The sequence below is a fragment of the Mesoplodon mirus genome (genome assembly GCF_964341445.2).
Source record: "Mesoplodon mirus genome assembly, chromosome: 15".
Classification (NCBI taxonomy): Eukaryota; Metazoa; Chordata; class Mammalia; order Artiodactyla; family Ziphiidae; genus Mesoplodon; species Mesoplodon mirus.
The window spans coordinates 42638619-42654001 of NC_138991.1; the positions used below are offsets into that span (position 1 = coordinate 42638619).

At 36.2% G+C, this 15383-nt stretch overlaps 1 protein-coding gene across 2 annotated transcripts in view; it reads left to right on the forward strand.

Moving 5' to 3' along the window:
- SEPTIN14 (septin 14) overlaps positions 1-15140 on the forward strand; it is a gene marked incomplete at both ends in the record, with an annotated part of 568759 nt that extends 553619 nt beyond the window's left edge. The window contains 3 exons of one of the 2 annotated variants that reach the window (XM_082645135.1): positions 73-205; positions 6063-6231; positions 15112-15140. In XM_082645135.1, the coding sequence (XP_082501261.1) occupies positions 73-205; positions 6063-6231; positions 15112-15140 (331 nt within the window). Of the gene's footprint in view, positions 1-72; positions 206-6062; positions 6243-15111 lie in introns of those variants that run through there. The other variant, XM_082645134.1, reaches the window with a different exon arrangement.
- Positions 15141-15383: the final 243 nt, after the last annotated feature.

Genomic DNA, 15383 nt, shown 5'->3' on the forward strand with positions numbered 1-15383 from the left:
AAACAATATATATGTTTACATGTTTATTTATATTAACATTTTACTATAAAAGTAACACAAATTTCTTTTCAGTTTTCAAGAGATCTATGAAGCCAAAAGGCAGGATTTCTTGGATCAATGTCAGAGGGAAGAAGAAGAGTTGAAACAGAAGTTTATGCAGAGAGTAAAGGAGAAAGAAAAAGCATTTAAAGAAGCTGAAAAAAAGGCAAGTCCTGCTAGTTTGATATAATTTGTATTCAAGTTTAAGTGTCCTATTAAGTTGGAGGTTTTCATCTCGAGAGTTTAGATGATTTTGTTGGAGGATACTTGCTATTCTTCAAAAAGTAGCTATTTACCATATAGGTTTTGGATACAGCCTTTAAAAATTTTCCATCTGTAATCTTATTTTTTTCTAGAGCATTTGGAGAATTTACTTTTTTTATTTTTTAAACTGAAGTATAATTTGACTTACAATATTATATCAGTTTCAGGTATACAACAGTGATTGATTTTTTTAAATTAATTTATTTTATTTTATTATTTTTATTTTTGGCTGTGTTGGGTCTTCGTTGCTGCACACGGGTTTTCTCTAGTTGCAGCGAGCAGGGGCTACTCTTTGTTGTGGTGCGTGGGCTTCCCATTGTTGTGGCTTCTCGTTGTGGAGCACGGGCTCTAGGTGTACGGGCTTCAGTAGTTGCGGCACGCAGGCTCAGTAGTTGTGGCACATGGGCTTAGTTGCTCCGCGGCGTGTGGGATCTTCCTGGACCAGGGCTCAAACCCGTGTCCCCTGCATTGGCAGGCAGATTCTTAACCACTGCGCCACCAGGGAAACCCCTGAATATTTTTATACATTACAAAAAGATCACCATGATGTCCCAGTTACCATCTGTCACCATGCAAGGTTTTACAATATTATTCACTATATTCCTTATGCTGTACATTACATGCCCATTACATTATTTTATAACTGGAAGTTTGTATCCGTTAATCTCCTTCACCTATTTCACTCATCCTCTAATGCCACTCTTCTCTGGCAACCACCTGTTTGTTCTCTGTATCTATGAGTCTGTTTCTGTTTTATTATGTTTGTTCATTTGAATTGTTTTTTAGATTCCGTGTATAAGTGAAATCATATGGCATTTATCTTTCTCTATCTGACTTATTTCACTTAGCATAATACCCTCCAGGTCCATCCATGTTGTCACAAAAGGCAAAATTTCATTCTTTTTTATGGCTAATGTTCCATTGTATATATATATATACCACATCTTATTTATCCATTCATCTATTGATGGACACTTATGTTGCTTCCATATCTTGGCTATTGTAAATAATGTTGCAATGAACATAGAGGTGCATATATTTTTTCAACTTGGTGTTTTTGTTTTCTTCAGAAAAATACCCAGAAGTGGAATTACTGGATCGTACTGTTGTTCTATTTTTAATTTTTTGAGGAAGCTTCATCCTATTTTCCATAGTGACCGTATCAATTTACATTCCCACTAATTCTGCACAAGTGTTGCCTTTTCTCCACATCCTTGCCAAAGTGTTATCTTTTTGATAATAGCCATTTTGAAGGGTGTGAAGAGATATCTAATTGTGAACTTGATTCGCATTTCCCTGATGATCAGCGATGTTGAGCATTTTCTCATGTACCTGTTGGTCATCTCCATATCTTCTTTGGAAAAATGTCTGTGTAGTTCCTCTGCTCATTTTGTAATTGGGTTGTTTGTGGGTTTTTTTTTTATGTTGAGTTGTATGCATTCTTTATATATTTTGATTATTAACCCCTTATTAGATATATTGTTTAAAAATGTCTTCTCCTGTTCAATAGGCTGCCTTTTCATTTTGTTAATAACTTCCTTCACTGTGCAAAAGCTTTTCAGTTTGATGCAGTCCTATTTGTTTATTTTTGCATTTGTTTCCCTTCCCTGAGGAGACATATCCAAAAAAATTGATAAGACCGATGTCAAAGAGCTTACTGCCTATGTTTTTTCTAGAGTTTTGTGGTTTCAGACCTTACAGTTATATCTTTAATCCAATTTGAGTTTATTTTTGTATATGGCATCAGGAAGTAGTCCAGTTTGATTCCTTTGCATGTAGCTGTCCAGTTTTCCCAACATCATTTATTGAAGAGGCTGTCTTTCCCTCATGTACATTCTTGCCTCCTTTGTTGTAGATTAGTTGACCGTATTAAGTGTGGGTTTATTTCTGGTCTCTCTTTTCTGTTCCACTGGTTTGTGTGTTTTGGTGCCAGTACCATATGTTTTGATTGCTGTAGCTATGTAGTATATAGTTTGAAATCAGGGATGGAGAGACCTCCAGCTTAGTTCTTCTTTCTCAAGATTGTTTTGGCTATTTGTGGTCTTTTGTGTTTCCATACAAACTTTAGAATTATTTGTTCTAGTTCAGTGAAAAATGCCATTGGTACTTTGATAGGGATAACATTGAATCTGTAGATGGCCTTTTATATTGTAGTTATTATACGAATAATTTTTTCAATCCACGATGACAGTATATATTTCCAGTTATTTGTGTCATTTCAATTTCTTTCATTGTTTTCCAAGTACAAGTCTTTTATGTCCTTGGTTAGATTTATTTCTAGGTATTTTATTGTTTTTTTGCAATTGTAATGGGTTTGTTTTCTTAATTCCTCTTTCTGATAGTTCCTTGTTAGTGTATAGAATTGCAGCACATTTCTGTATATTAATTTTGTATTCTGCAACTTGACTGAATTCATTTACTAGTTCTAACAGTTTTTTGGTGACATCTTTAGGATTTTCTATATAGTGTCATGTCCTCTGCAAACAGTGACAGTTTTACTTCTTCCTTGCTAATTTAGATGGCTTTTATTTCTTTTTCTTGTCTGATTGTTCTGGCTAGGACTTCCAATACTATGTTGAATAGATGTGGTGGGAGTGGACATCCTTGCTTTGTTCTTGATCTTAGAGGAAATACTTTCAGCTCTTCACAACTGAGTACCATGTTGGTTGTAGGTTTGTCATATATGGCCTTTATTATGTTGAGGTTATTATGTTCCATCTATACCCACTTTGTTGAGAGTTGTTATCATAAATTGATGTGGAATTTTGTCAAAAGCTTTTCCTGCATCTATTGATATGATCATATGATTTTATTCTTCAATTTTGTTAATATAGTATATATCACATTGTTTGATCTGTGAGTATTGAATCATCCTTGCATCCCTGGGATAAATCCTGCTTGATCATGGTATATGATCCTTTTGATGTATTGTTGAATTTGATTTACCAATATGTTGTTGAGGATTTTTGCATCTATGTTCATTAGTGATATTGGCCTGTAATATTTTTTGTGTGTGGTTTCTTTGTCTGGTTTTGGTATCAGTGTAATGCTGGCCTTGTAGAATGAGTTCAGAAGTATTCCTTCCTCTTCAGCTTTTTGGAATAGTTTGAGAAGGATAGGCATTATCTCTTCTTTAAATGTTTAGTAGAATTCACCTGTCAAATTATCTGGTCCTGGACTTTTGTTTGTTGGGAGTTTTAAAATTACTGATTCAATTTTACTACTGGTAATTTGTTCATATTTTTAATTTCTTCCTGATTCAGTCTTGGGAAATTGTACATTTCTAGAAATTTATTCATTTCCTCTAGGTTGCCCATTTTATTGGCATATATTTTTTCATATTAATCTCTTATGATCCTTTGTATTTCTGTGGTATCATTTGTAACTTCTCTTTTTTCATTTCTGATTTTACTTGGGCTCTCTCTTTTTTTCTTATGAGTCTAGCTAAAGGTTTATCTATTTTGTTTATCTTTTGAAACAACCAGCTCTTAGTTTCATTGATCTTTTCTCTTTTTTAAGCCTCTATTTCATTTATTTCTGCTTCAACCTTTATGATTTATTTCCTTCTGCTAACTTTGGGTTTTGTTAGTTCTTCTTTTCTAATTTGTTTATGTGTAATGTTAAGTTGTTTATACTAGATATTTTTCTTGTTTCCTGAGGTATGCTTGTATTGCTATAAACTTCCCTCACAGCACTGTTTTTGCTGTATCCCACAGATTTTGGAAAAATGTGTTTCTGTTTTCATTTATCTCCAGGTATTTTTAAATTTCCTCTTTGTTTCTTCCATGACCCATTGGTTGTTTAGCAGCATATTGTTTGGCCTCCACATGTTTGTGTTTTTTACAGTATTTTTCTTATAGTTGATTTCTAGCTCATAGTGCTGTGGTTAGAAAAGAGGCTTGATATGATTTCACTCTTCTAAATTTATTGAGACTTCTTTTGTGGTCTGCATGTGTCTATTCTAGAGAAAGTTCCATGTGTACTTGAAAAGAATGCATATTTCTGCTGCTCTTGGACAGAGTATTCTATATATATGTAAGTGTGTGTGTGTGTGTGTGTGTGTGTGTGTGTGTCATTTGAGACCAATGTTTCCTTATTGGTTTTCTGTCTGGATAATCTGTCCATTGATGTGAGTGCATTGTTAAAGTCCCTTAATATGATTATGCTACTGTCAATTTCTTCCTTTAAGTTTGTTAATAGTTGCTTTATGTATTTGGGTGTTCCTATGTTGGGTGCATCTGTATTTACAATTTATATCTTCTTGATGAACTGATCCCTTTATCATTATGTAATGTCCTTCTTTGTCTTTTGTTACAGTCTTTGATTTAAAGCCTATTTTGGCTGATATAAGTATTGCTACACCAGCTGTCTTTTCATTTCCATTTGCATAGAATACTTTTTCTGTTCCCTCATTTAGACTTATAATCCATTTGAGCTTAATTTTTGTGAAGGTTTGTGTCTAGATTCTTTGAGGTTTTTTTTTTTCATGTGAATGTTCAGTTGTTTCAGCACAAGTTGTTGAAGAGACTATCTTTCCTCCTTGTACTACCTATGCTCCTTTGTCAAAGATCAATTTACTAAATATATTTGCATCTATTTCTAGGCTCTCTATTTTGTTGCATTGATCTATTTTTCTATTTTTTTCACGAATATCACACTATCGTGATTACTGTAGTTTTAGTCAGGTTACTATAGTCAGTAAATCAGGTAGCATCAGTTCTTCAAGTTTATTCTTCTCCTTCAATATTGTGTTGGTTATTCTGGGTCTTTTATTTTGCCATAAAACCTTTAGAATCAGTTTGTCAATATCTATAAAATAACTTGCTGGGATTTTGATTAGGATTGCAATGAATCTGTAGGTCAAGTTGGGAAGAACTGACAACTTGACAATATTGAGTCTTCCTATACACAAACATGAAATAGTTATTTATTTTGTTCTTCTCTAATTTTTTTCATCAAGGTTTTGTTGTTTTCTTCATATGGATCTTGTACGTATTTATTAGATTTATACCTACGTATTTCATTGGGGGGGTTAATGCAATTGTTATTGCATTTTTTACTTCAAATTCCACTTGTTCACTGCTGGTATGTAGGAAAGCAATTAACTTTTATATAATAACCTTATATCTTGCAACCTTGCTATAATCACTAATTAGTTCCAGGAGTTTTTTTGTCAGTTCTTTTGGATTTGCTACATAGATGATTATGTTATCTGCAAACAATGACAGTTTTATGTCTTTCTTCCCAATCTGTATACATTTTATTTTTCTTCTCTTACTTTATTGCATTAGCAAGTACTTCCAGTACAATGTTGAAAAGGAGTAGTGAGGGGGGACATCCTTACCCTGAACCTGATTTGCAGGAAAAGTTCCAGTTTCTCACCAGAGTAGTTAACATTTGAAATGTTTATGTATTAAGATAAAGTTTAGCTTTCTCTGATTTCTACCTTCAACCTCCCATCTTTAAGTAAAAAGTTTTCTCAATGATTTTGTCATCATTTATAAATACCACACTCCCACATCCCCAGCCTTTGCAATCATTCTTCTTGCCATTGTATCTAGATGCTCATTTGCTTCTCAGGTCTGAAAATGTAATTACGAGCAATATGACTCCAGCAGAGATAATTTTTTAAACTGTTATTAAGATCAAGTGCTACTCTGATGATTAGTGTATGTTTGTAACCAGAAAAAAAGAAACATGTTCTTGGGGATGTGCCACCATAGCGTGCTTTGTGTCACAACTGCAGATTTGTTTCACAGCTACAGGACAAGTTTGAGCATCTTAAGAGGGTCCAACAAGAGGAGACAATGAAACTTGAGAAGGAGAGAAGACAATTGGAAGAAGAAATAATAGATTTTTATAAAATGAAGGCTGCCTCTGGAACAGTGCAGACTCAGGGGTGTACCAATATAAGGAAGGACAAAGATAGTAAGAAATAATCCTCTCTTACCATTCTGTGTGTCATAGAGCCCTATCACTCTCAATCCCATCTTCCGGTGAGATTTTTCTCATAGCACTAATTCTGATTAAAATTATACTAAGTTTTAAAATCTGTTTGCTTATTGTATACTTTCTCCAACTAGAATGTGAACTCCTTGGGAGTAGGTACCTTGACCATCTTGTTAAATGTTCTGTCCTCAGTGTTTAGAACAAGAGTAGCACAGAATTATCACTCAATAAATATTTGCTAAAATGAAAGAAAATCAAAGCATTATATAGCACAGTGTAAAAAGTGATTAGCTGTTGAAATTTTTTTACCATAGCCCTACCTGTGGCTCCAAGGGATCAAGCGTATATATACTATTTCATATCTAAATAGAAGTAGGGGATTTGTTGGCATAAAATATTATGTTATAAAAGGCTAATTCTTATGCTGATATTTCTTAACAAATTCTACTGATAATAATTTCTTGGTAGTTTTTATTAAATAAAATATTGTTTCTGATTGGAACTCTTAGGCTTTTATGTTATACCTTGTAAAACTAATATTGGAATAAATCTTGAAAAGTTAGGGAGAGCCAGAAAACAGTGGGAAACCAAGAGTAACATTTGGATGATAATATTACACCTTACATATTTGGGGTATATGTTAAAACTAAAGTTATCAAATAAAGTGGACTTTTTTTTGCCATTTCAAAATTTTCCTTCTGACTATATATCCTGATTTTCCGCATTTACAATGTCAGTTCACCTATGTGTGTGGCTGACTCACCGTGACTCATTCTACGAAAGTACTACCGTTGAGAGTCTGTATGTATTTACTCCAGCTACATCTGGCATAGTTCATGGAATTTTTCTCATGTCCCTAAAAGAATAAATTTTTCTTCTGTTGTAATTTTATTACTGCATTCATTTCAAAGGCAGCATATTTTTTTCAGGGTATCAGGGTATTGTGATTTTGCTTCAAAATATTTGAGAAAATATAATCTGATTTATAATATCTTTACTTCTTGAAAGTTTTTTTTGGAAAAATACAGGGAAAGAGAGGTATATCCACAATGATTTTTATATATGTTATTAAGTCACCTTATGATTTTATCATTTGGGGGAAGAATGAAGTCTACTATGTGAACTTTTAATGGAAACTCTACAAGGACCAGGATCTTTGTTTTGTTCACTGATGAATTCATCCCTAGGCCTAGAACAGTGCCTGGCACATGGTGGTAATTGTTCATTGAATAAAAGAAAACAATAATAGTACATTAGCTATATTATATGCATGGATAACTTAATTTAGATCATTGACTTTTAGAAGATAAACAATTAGTATAACTTATTATTGCTTTTCCACATGCTGGTGAATTATACAGCTAAGGGATTTTCATCTTCTCATTCTCTCAACATAATCCAGTGTTATTAAAATTTGACTCACCAATGTTGTTACACATATAAAAAACAATAACGTTAGCCTTGTAAAAGTGCATTGGTTGCATTTGAGAATGGACCCTTTAGGTAATAATGTGATAGTCCATAGTTTCTTTTAGAGAAAGGAAAGATTCACCCTAAATAAACTATATGGTTTTTCTTTCCACTTCTTTTCCAAAGGTATAAAACAAGTTATGATTTAGTAGTTTATAAAGCATACATTTGCTCATTAAATAATGGTTTTATAAAATAGTATTTGTTTCCTATATAGCTTTTAACTATATGAATAAAATTATTTTTCTCTTTCAGATCCACTTTCCTGTTAAACAGAGGTTCCAGATTTATATAGCACAGAAAGTTTTAATAAGTCAGCATTACTAAAAACTTATAAGTATACTTTACTTTTCCTTAGAGTTTTTATTTGCTAGATTTTTTTTGATATTAATTTAAATTTCAGTTTCTACTTGATCATGGCTAGTAATGCACATTCCAATGATTTTTGTACATTTATCTTGTATTCTGTAACCCTTCTAACACTTGTTAAATTCACTAATAAGTTGTAATAGCTTTTTTGGTAGATTTATTTGGATTTCCTAGCTACATGATTATTTGGTATCTGAGTGAAAGCCATTTACTTTTCCAAATTTTATGTCTTTTATTTTCTTGCCTTACTTAATTGACTATGACTTTTAGTACAACGTTGAGTAGAAGTGGTGACAGGGGGCTTCATTATCTCATTCTCAATGTTAGAAATAGATACAGTTCAATCTATCTTTTGTTTCCAGTTTTATTGAGATAGACATAGAACATTGCATAAGTTTAAGATGTACAATGTGTTGATTTGATACATTTATATATTGCAAAATTATTACCAACATAGCATTAGCTAACACACCTTCTTACTGTCAGGTACTTACCATATCTTTGTGGTGAGAACATTTAAGACCTATTTTCTTAGCAACATTCAAGTATATAATATGGTATTATCAACTATAATCACCATGCTGTACATTAGATTACTGTACAAAACTTGTTAACTTTATAGCTAACAGTTTGTACCTTTTGACTGATAATTCCCCATTTTCCCCAACCCTGGCTTCTGGTAACCACCATTCTCTGTTTCTTGAATTTGGCGTTTTTAGATTCCACATATAAGTGATATCATAAAGTATTTACCTTCCTCTGTCTGACTTATTCCACTTAGCATAATGTCCTCAAGTTTCATCCAAATTGTTGCAAATGGCAGGATTTCCTTCTTTCTTGTGGTTGAATAGTATTCTACACTTCTTTATTCATTCATCAGTTGACATACCCTGAAGTTGTATTTATATCTTGCCTATCGTGAATAATGCTGCAACTAACATAGGAATATATACCCAGAAGTATGGTTGCTGGGTCACATGGTCGTTCTAATTTTAATTTTTTGAGAAACATCCATATTTTTTTTTCCATAGTGGCTATACAAACTTCCATTCCCAGCAACAATACACAAGGGTTCCATCTTCACTGACACTTGTTATCCCTTCTCTTTGGGATGATAGACATTTTCACAGGCATGAAGTGATATCTAAATGTGATTTTGATTTGCATTTCCCTTATGATTAGTGATATTGAGCACTTTTTCATGTGCTTGTTGGCCATTTGTATGTTTTCTTTGGAAAACTGTCAATTCAGTTTCTCTGTCCATTTCTTAATAAGATTGGTTTTTTGTTTTCCTTTGTTTTTAATATGGAGCTGTATGAGTTCTTTATGTATTTTGGACATTAGCCCTTTATCAGATACATAATTTGCAAATATTTTCATCCATTCAGTAGGATGTCTTTCATTTTGTTGATGGTTTCCTTTGCTGTGCAGAAGCTTTTTAGTTTGATGTTGGCCCACTTGTTTATTTTTGCTTTTGTTACCTTTCTTTTGGTGTCATATCCAAAAAATCACCACCATGACCGATATCAAAGAGCTTATTGCCTTTGTTTCCTCCTAGGAGTTCTTTGGTTTCAGGTCTTACATTCAAGTCTTTATCCATTTTGAGTGGGATTGGTGTACTGTGTAAGGTAGGTGTCCATGTTCATTCTTTTGCATATGGCTGTCCAATTTTTTTAATTAATTAATTAATTAATTAATATATTTTGGGCTGCATTGGGTCTTTGTTGCTGTGCGTGGTCTTCCTCTAGTTGTGGCTAGCGGGGGCTGCTCTTTGTTGCGGTGTGTGGGCTTCTCATTGCGGTGGCTTCTCTTGTGGAGCACAGGCTCTAGGCATGTGCTTCAGTTGTTGTGGCACATGGGCTCAGTAGTTGTGGCTCGTGGGCTCTAGAGCGCAGACTCAGTAGTTGTGGTTCATGGGCTTAGTTGCTCCGCAGCATGTGGGATCTTCCTGGACCAGGGCTTGAACCCGTGTCCCCTGCATTGGCAGGCAGATTCTTTTTTTTTTTTTAACATCTTTATTGGAGTATAATTGCTTTACAATGGCGTGTTAGTTTCTGCTTTATAACAAAGTGAACCAGTTATACATATGTTCCCATATCTCTTCTCTCTTGCGTTTCCCTCCCTCCCACCCTCCCTATCCCACCCCTCTAGGTGGTCACAAACAGGTCAGTCCGGTAGAGGCGGCGTTTGGAAGATCTCCTATTCAAGGCTGCAAACGTCTGTACTATTTGATGCCTTTTCACAAGAGCACGCTGTTCCTAAGGGTCAAAAATAATGCAAACATCCTCCAAAGCATAGCATTAACCTCATTCCTAGATGAATATGCTTCCAGGAGCGGACAAAGAGAGATGGAGAAATCTCACTTGCAGTTTGTGACAGACAGAGGTAACAAGATAAAAATTTCAATGAGGCCATTATAGTATGCATGTTGTACATATATATATATATATATATATATATATACATACAATAACTTACATCCTTTTAAAACATTTTTTATTTTATATTGGAGTATAGTTGGTTTACAATGTTGTGTTAGTTTCAGGTGTACAGCAAAGTGAATCAGTTATATATATACATGTATCTGCTCTTTTTCAGATTCTTTTCCCATATAGGTTATCATGAGTATTGAGCAGAGTTCCCTGTGAATAACTTATATTCTTTTTTAAAAGTTTTAATTGTTATTGGGGTATAGTTGATTTACAATGTTGTGTTAGTTTCTGCTGTACAGCAAAGTGAATCAGTCATACATATAATAACTTACATTCTTGAATCAAGTTTTTTGATTTATAAAGTTTCAAATACATTGACTATAGCAGTCCTGTGAGAGAGGTATTCTTTTACAGAGGAGAAACCTGAGCTTCAGAGAGAATTAAAAAATTGCCCGAAGTCTTACAATTAATTCATAGATGGAAGATGTGGAACTCTAACCTAGGTGTCTGTGTGCTCGTTTCACTCACGTCCGAGTATTGTCCACATACTCACTTACGTGTTCATGTGTGCTTGTGATTATATCAATATACCTCAGCACATGAAACACAAGGCATGCCCACAAATATTAGACTCGTTAACACATCACGGGGGTGATGTGCTCATCGGGCCTGCCTCTTGGGTCAACAGAACCCTGACTGCAGTGGTCCAGTTCTCCCTGTCCAAACATTGATCACAATACCGGAAGGGACCATATAGAGATAACAGAAGGACCTCACCGATGCAACCACTAGCACAAACACAAATAGACACACAGCTCTAACTGAGCTCTGCACAGAGCCCTCCCACACCCCCAGTTCCATCCCTCTAAAGATACAGTGTAAATGCACAGCCAAGGAAGCGGTTTCACTGGGGTCCAGTCCGAGCTTCCTCTCCTCCCAGGCCCTGTTGATCCTCTGTTACATTTCTTATGATGTTCATGTCTTATGCTGCTGCATATCACAGAGCCTTTGGGCTTAACTTTCTTGTGTTTCAGTTTCCTTATCTCTGAAACAGGGAGCATCAAAATAACAGGATTGTAACCCTCATAACTCATAGGGCTGTGGTGAGGATGCAAGGTTCCTGGTACATGCAAATCCCATTTATCAATGGAAAGGTACAAGTCACAAAATGTCATGTGACGGTGCCTGATGCAGATTAAACGATCAATAAGTGTTACCCACGCACGTCATGCCAGGGAGCGCTGACTGATAAATCCTTAATCATACTCTCTGCATCAGTATTTCTGTTTAAGAGCATAGAATCTGGAACCAGATGGGCTGATTTCTCATCTCAGCTCTGCCACTTTTTTTTTTTTTTTTTTTTAGTTTCTGCTTTATAACGAAGTGAATCAGTTATACATATACATCTGTTCCCATATCCCTTCCCTCTTGCGTCTCCCTCCCTCCCACCCTCCCTATTCCACCCCTCCAGGCGGTCACAGTCAGCTCTGCCACTTAGTTGCTGAGTGATCAGGACCAGTTATATGGTTGGGCAGGCAGATTCTTAACCACTGCGTCACCAGGGAAGTCCTATTTATTTATTTTTGGCTGCGTTGGGCCTTCATTGCTTCGCGTGGGCTTTCTCTAGTTGCAGCGAGCTGGGACTACCCTTTGTTGTGGTGCGCGGGCTTCTTATTGCAGTGGCTTCTCTTTGTTGTGGAGCACGGGTTCTAGGCATCCGGGCTTCAGTAGTTGTGGCACGTGGGCTCAGTACTTGTAGCTTGCAGGCTCTAGAGCGCAGGCTCAGTAGTTGTAGTGGAGGGGCTTAGTTGCTCCACGGCACGGGGATCTTCCCCGACCAGGACTCGAACCCGTGTCCCCTGCATTGGCAGGTGGATTCTTAACCACTGTGCCACCAGGGAAATCCCAAAAGAAAAAAAAGTGAGTTTTTAAAATGTAAATTGCCTTCATTTAATTCCATTTTACATATAGCCATAAATAACAATTTCCTTTTTCCCAGTTAGAAGACACGTTACACACCTATTCAATGCGACTCAGATCCCTGTGATCAAGATCCTATGGTGACAGAGAGAAAAAAACCCAAACAAACAAAAAAATAAAAGTAAAAAAGAAAAAGTAAAAAAAAAACCCTATGGCGCGTCATGCATCATTTCATTTTTTTCCTTTTGATTAATTTATTACAGTATAATGACATAAAATAAACTGAAAGTATTTAAAATGTACAGACAATAGAGGAAGCAGAGGACTTTCTTAGGGTGATGTCAGCAAGATGATAGTAAAAGAATTTCTACATCCTGTCCCCACTGAGAAACATCAAATTGATAATGATATAATTATGATAATGATATCCATCATTATAACTATAAGCTGTTATATATATATTTATTTATGTAATTTTAGTACATGACAGAAAATGGCCATACCAATATGGAAGCCCAGATTTATTTGTCATAAGATGCTTTTAAATTGGGAATTCTGGGTACCATTTCTACATTCTTTAGAGGCAAGATAATATCTGTGGCTGATGTGAGTTGTATTTACTCCTAGCCTAATCAATGAGGCTGGGAATGGGAAAGGTATGGTAGCAACAGCCTAAGAGACCATGGTCCAATCTCTCTGTGTGTGTGTGTATGTGTGTGTTTGGGTGCTTGTGTACCTTGTGAAGTGAGAACATTCCTAAAGGCAGGGTACGTGGCCTCATAATTCCAAGGTGACTTTTACATTACAGAGACCAGAAATAAACCAACAGATGGTACTAAGGAGGCAATCAATTTAGAGGATGTCCTTGCAACAAAATTAATAATGTGGAAGAGGAACATGGGGCGGATGAGGGACCTTCTCTAGCTTAGCTTCAGCAGCAGCAGGGAAACCACCTGGTTCCTCAAATTTTTCTGACACTGTTTCTATTGTGCTCCTTCTTGCTCATACCTCTCTGACATACCTGGTTCCTTTGAAGCCTTGATTCTTCTGAAACAAGCACATTTCTTGGAGCTATTGCACTGGCCATTCCTGCACTTAGGCACACACTTCAGATAACTTCCTGGATCCAACCCTGTCTTCCTTGCAATCTGTGCTCAAATGTCACCTTGTTTGCTGGTGTTACCTAAACACTCAGTAAAAAAAAAATCACACTCCCTGTCTACTGTCTCCTTTATGACTGATTATTTTTCATCACAGCGCCGCTCACCATCTGACATGTTACATGATTTTTTATTTCCTTATATTCTTTCTCTATCATTGGATTGTAGAGAGTTTTGTTTTTCAGTGCCCTATATTCATGGCCTAGATAGTTATTGGAAAATTGAGTTATCACTCAATTAATATTCCTCAAATGCATGAAAGAATTTCACATAAAAATTGTAAGACACGGGCTTCCCTGGCGGCACAGCGGTTGAGAGTCTGCCTGCCGATGCAGGGGACACGGGTTCGTGCCCCGGTCCGGGAAGATCCCACATGCCGCAGAGCGGCTAGGCCTGTGAGCCATGGCCACTGAGCCTGCGCGTCTGGAGCCTGTGCTCCGCAATGGGAGAGGCCACAACAGTGAGAGGCCCGCGTACTACAAAAAAAAAAAAAAAAAAAAAATTGCAAGACACATAACATCTTGGGAAAAAGCTGAAAGTAGGACAAAAATTCATAAACAGAGATGGTACAAGGAATCCTAGAGAGGGGACAAGATCCATAGACAATTTGTTGAAATTAATCAATTTCTTGACTGCAAAATGTAAATGTAGGTGAAAATTAAACATGTTACTGATGTTTTTCTCACTTCTTGTAGTCACTTACACTACATGGAACCAGGGAACCTTACAGGAATTATAGAATTTCTTCTATGATTTTTAGAGTAACCAGAATTCCAGGCCCTCACATTTTGGCTTTTCCTCTCCATGTACATGATCACTGTGTCTGAAAATCTGCTCATCATCCTGGCCATCAGCTCAGACTCCCACCTCCACACACCCAACCAACCTGTCCTTCTTCTCCAATGTGTCCTTTGCAGATTTCTGTTTCACCTCCACCAGGATCCCAAAGATGATGCAGAACATCCAGACACACAGCAAAGTTATAACCCTTGAAATCTGCAGCAGGAAGATATATTGTTTCCTACTGTTTGCAGGATTGGACAACTTTCTCCTGGTTGTGGTAGCTTATGAGCACTTTGTAACCATCTCTCACCCGCTATGCTACACCATCACCATGAACCCCCAGCTCTGGGGACTGATGGTTCTTGTGTCCTGGGTCATGAGTGTCATGAATTCCTTGCTACAGAGCTTGGTAATGTTGGGGCTGTTCTTCTATGCAGACTTGGATATCCCCACTTTTTCTGTGAGCTCAGTCAAGTGGTCCAACTTGCTTGTTCTGTCAACTTTCTTAATAACATGATGATACATTTTGCAGCTGCACTGCTGGGCGGTGTTCCTGTGGCTGATGTTCTTTATTTATATTCTAAAAGAGTTTCCTCCATACACAGAATCTCATAATTTCAGGGAAAGCATAAAGCCTTGTCCATCTGTCCATCTTACCTCTCAGTTGTCTCCTTATTTTACTGTATGTGTCTATGAATGTACTTAAGCTCTGCTTCTCCACACAGCTCACATTCAAGTGCAACAGCCTTGGTGATGTAAACTGTGGTCATGTCCATGCCAAAACCCTTCATCTACAGTTTGAAGAACAAAGACATATAAAAACAGCTTTGAAAAGACTCTTTGGGAAGGAAACTATAAAAGACCAATTGTCCTAGGGCTGAAGAAGTACACATGATTGCAAGGATCAAAGCCTGTGAACCAGAATTTCCAATTATTTTATCAGAGTGTGGAAGTAGGACTTGCTACTTTTTTATTGCTAGAGTTTCTATTTCTTTGA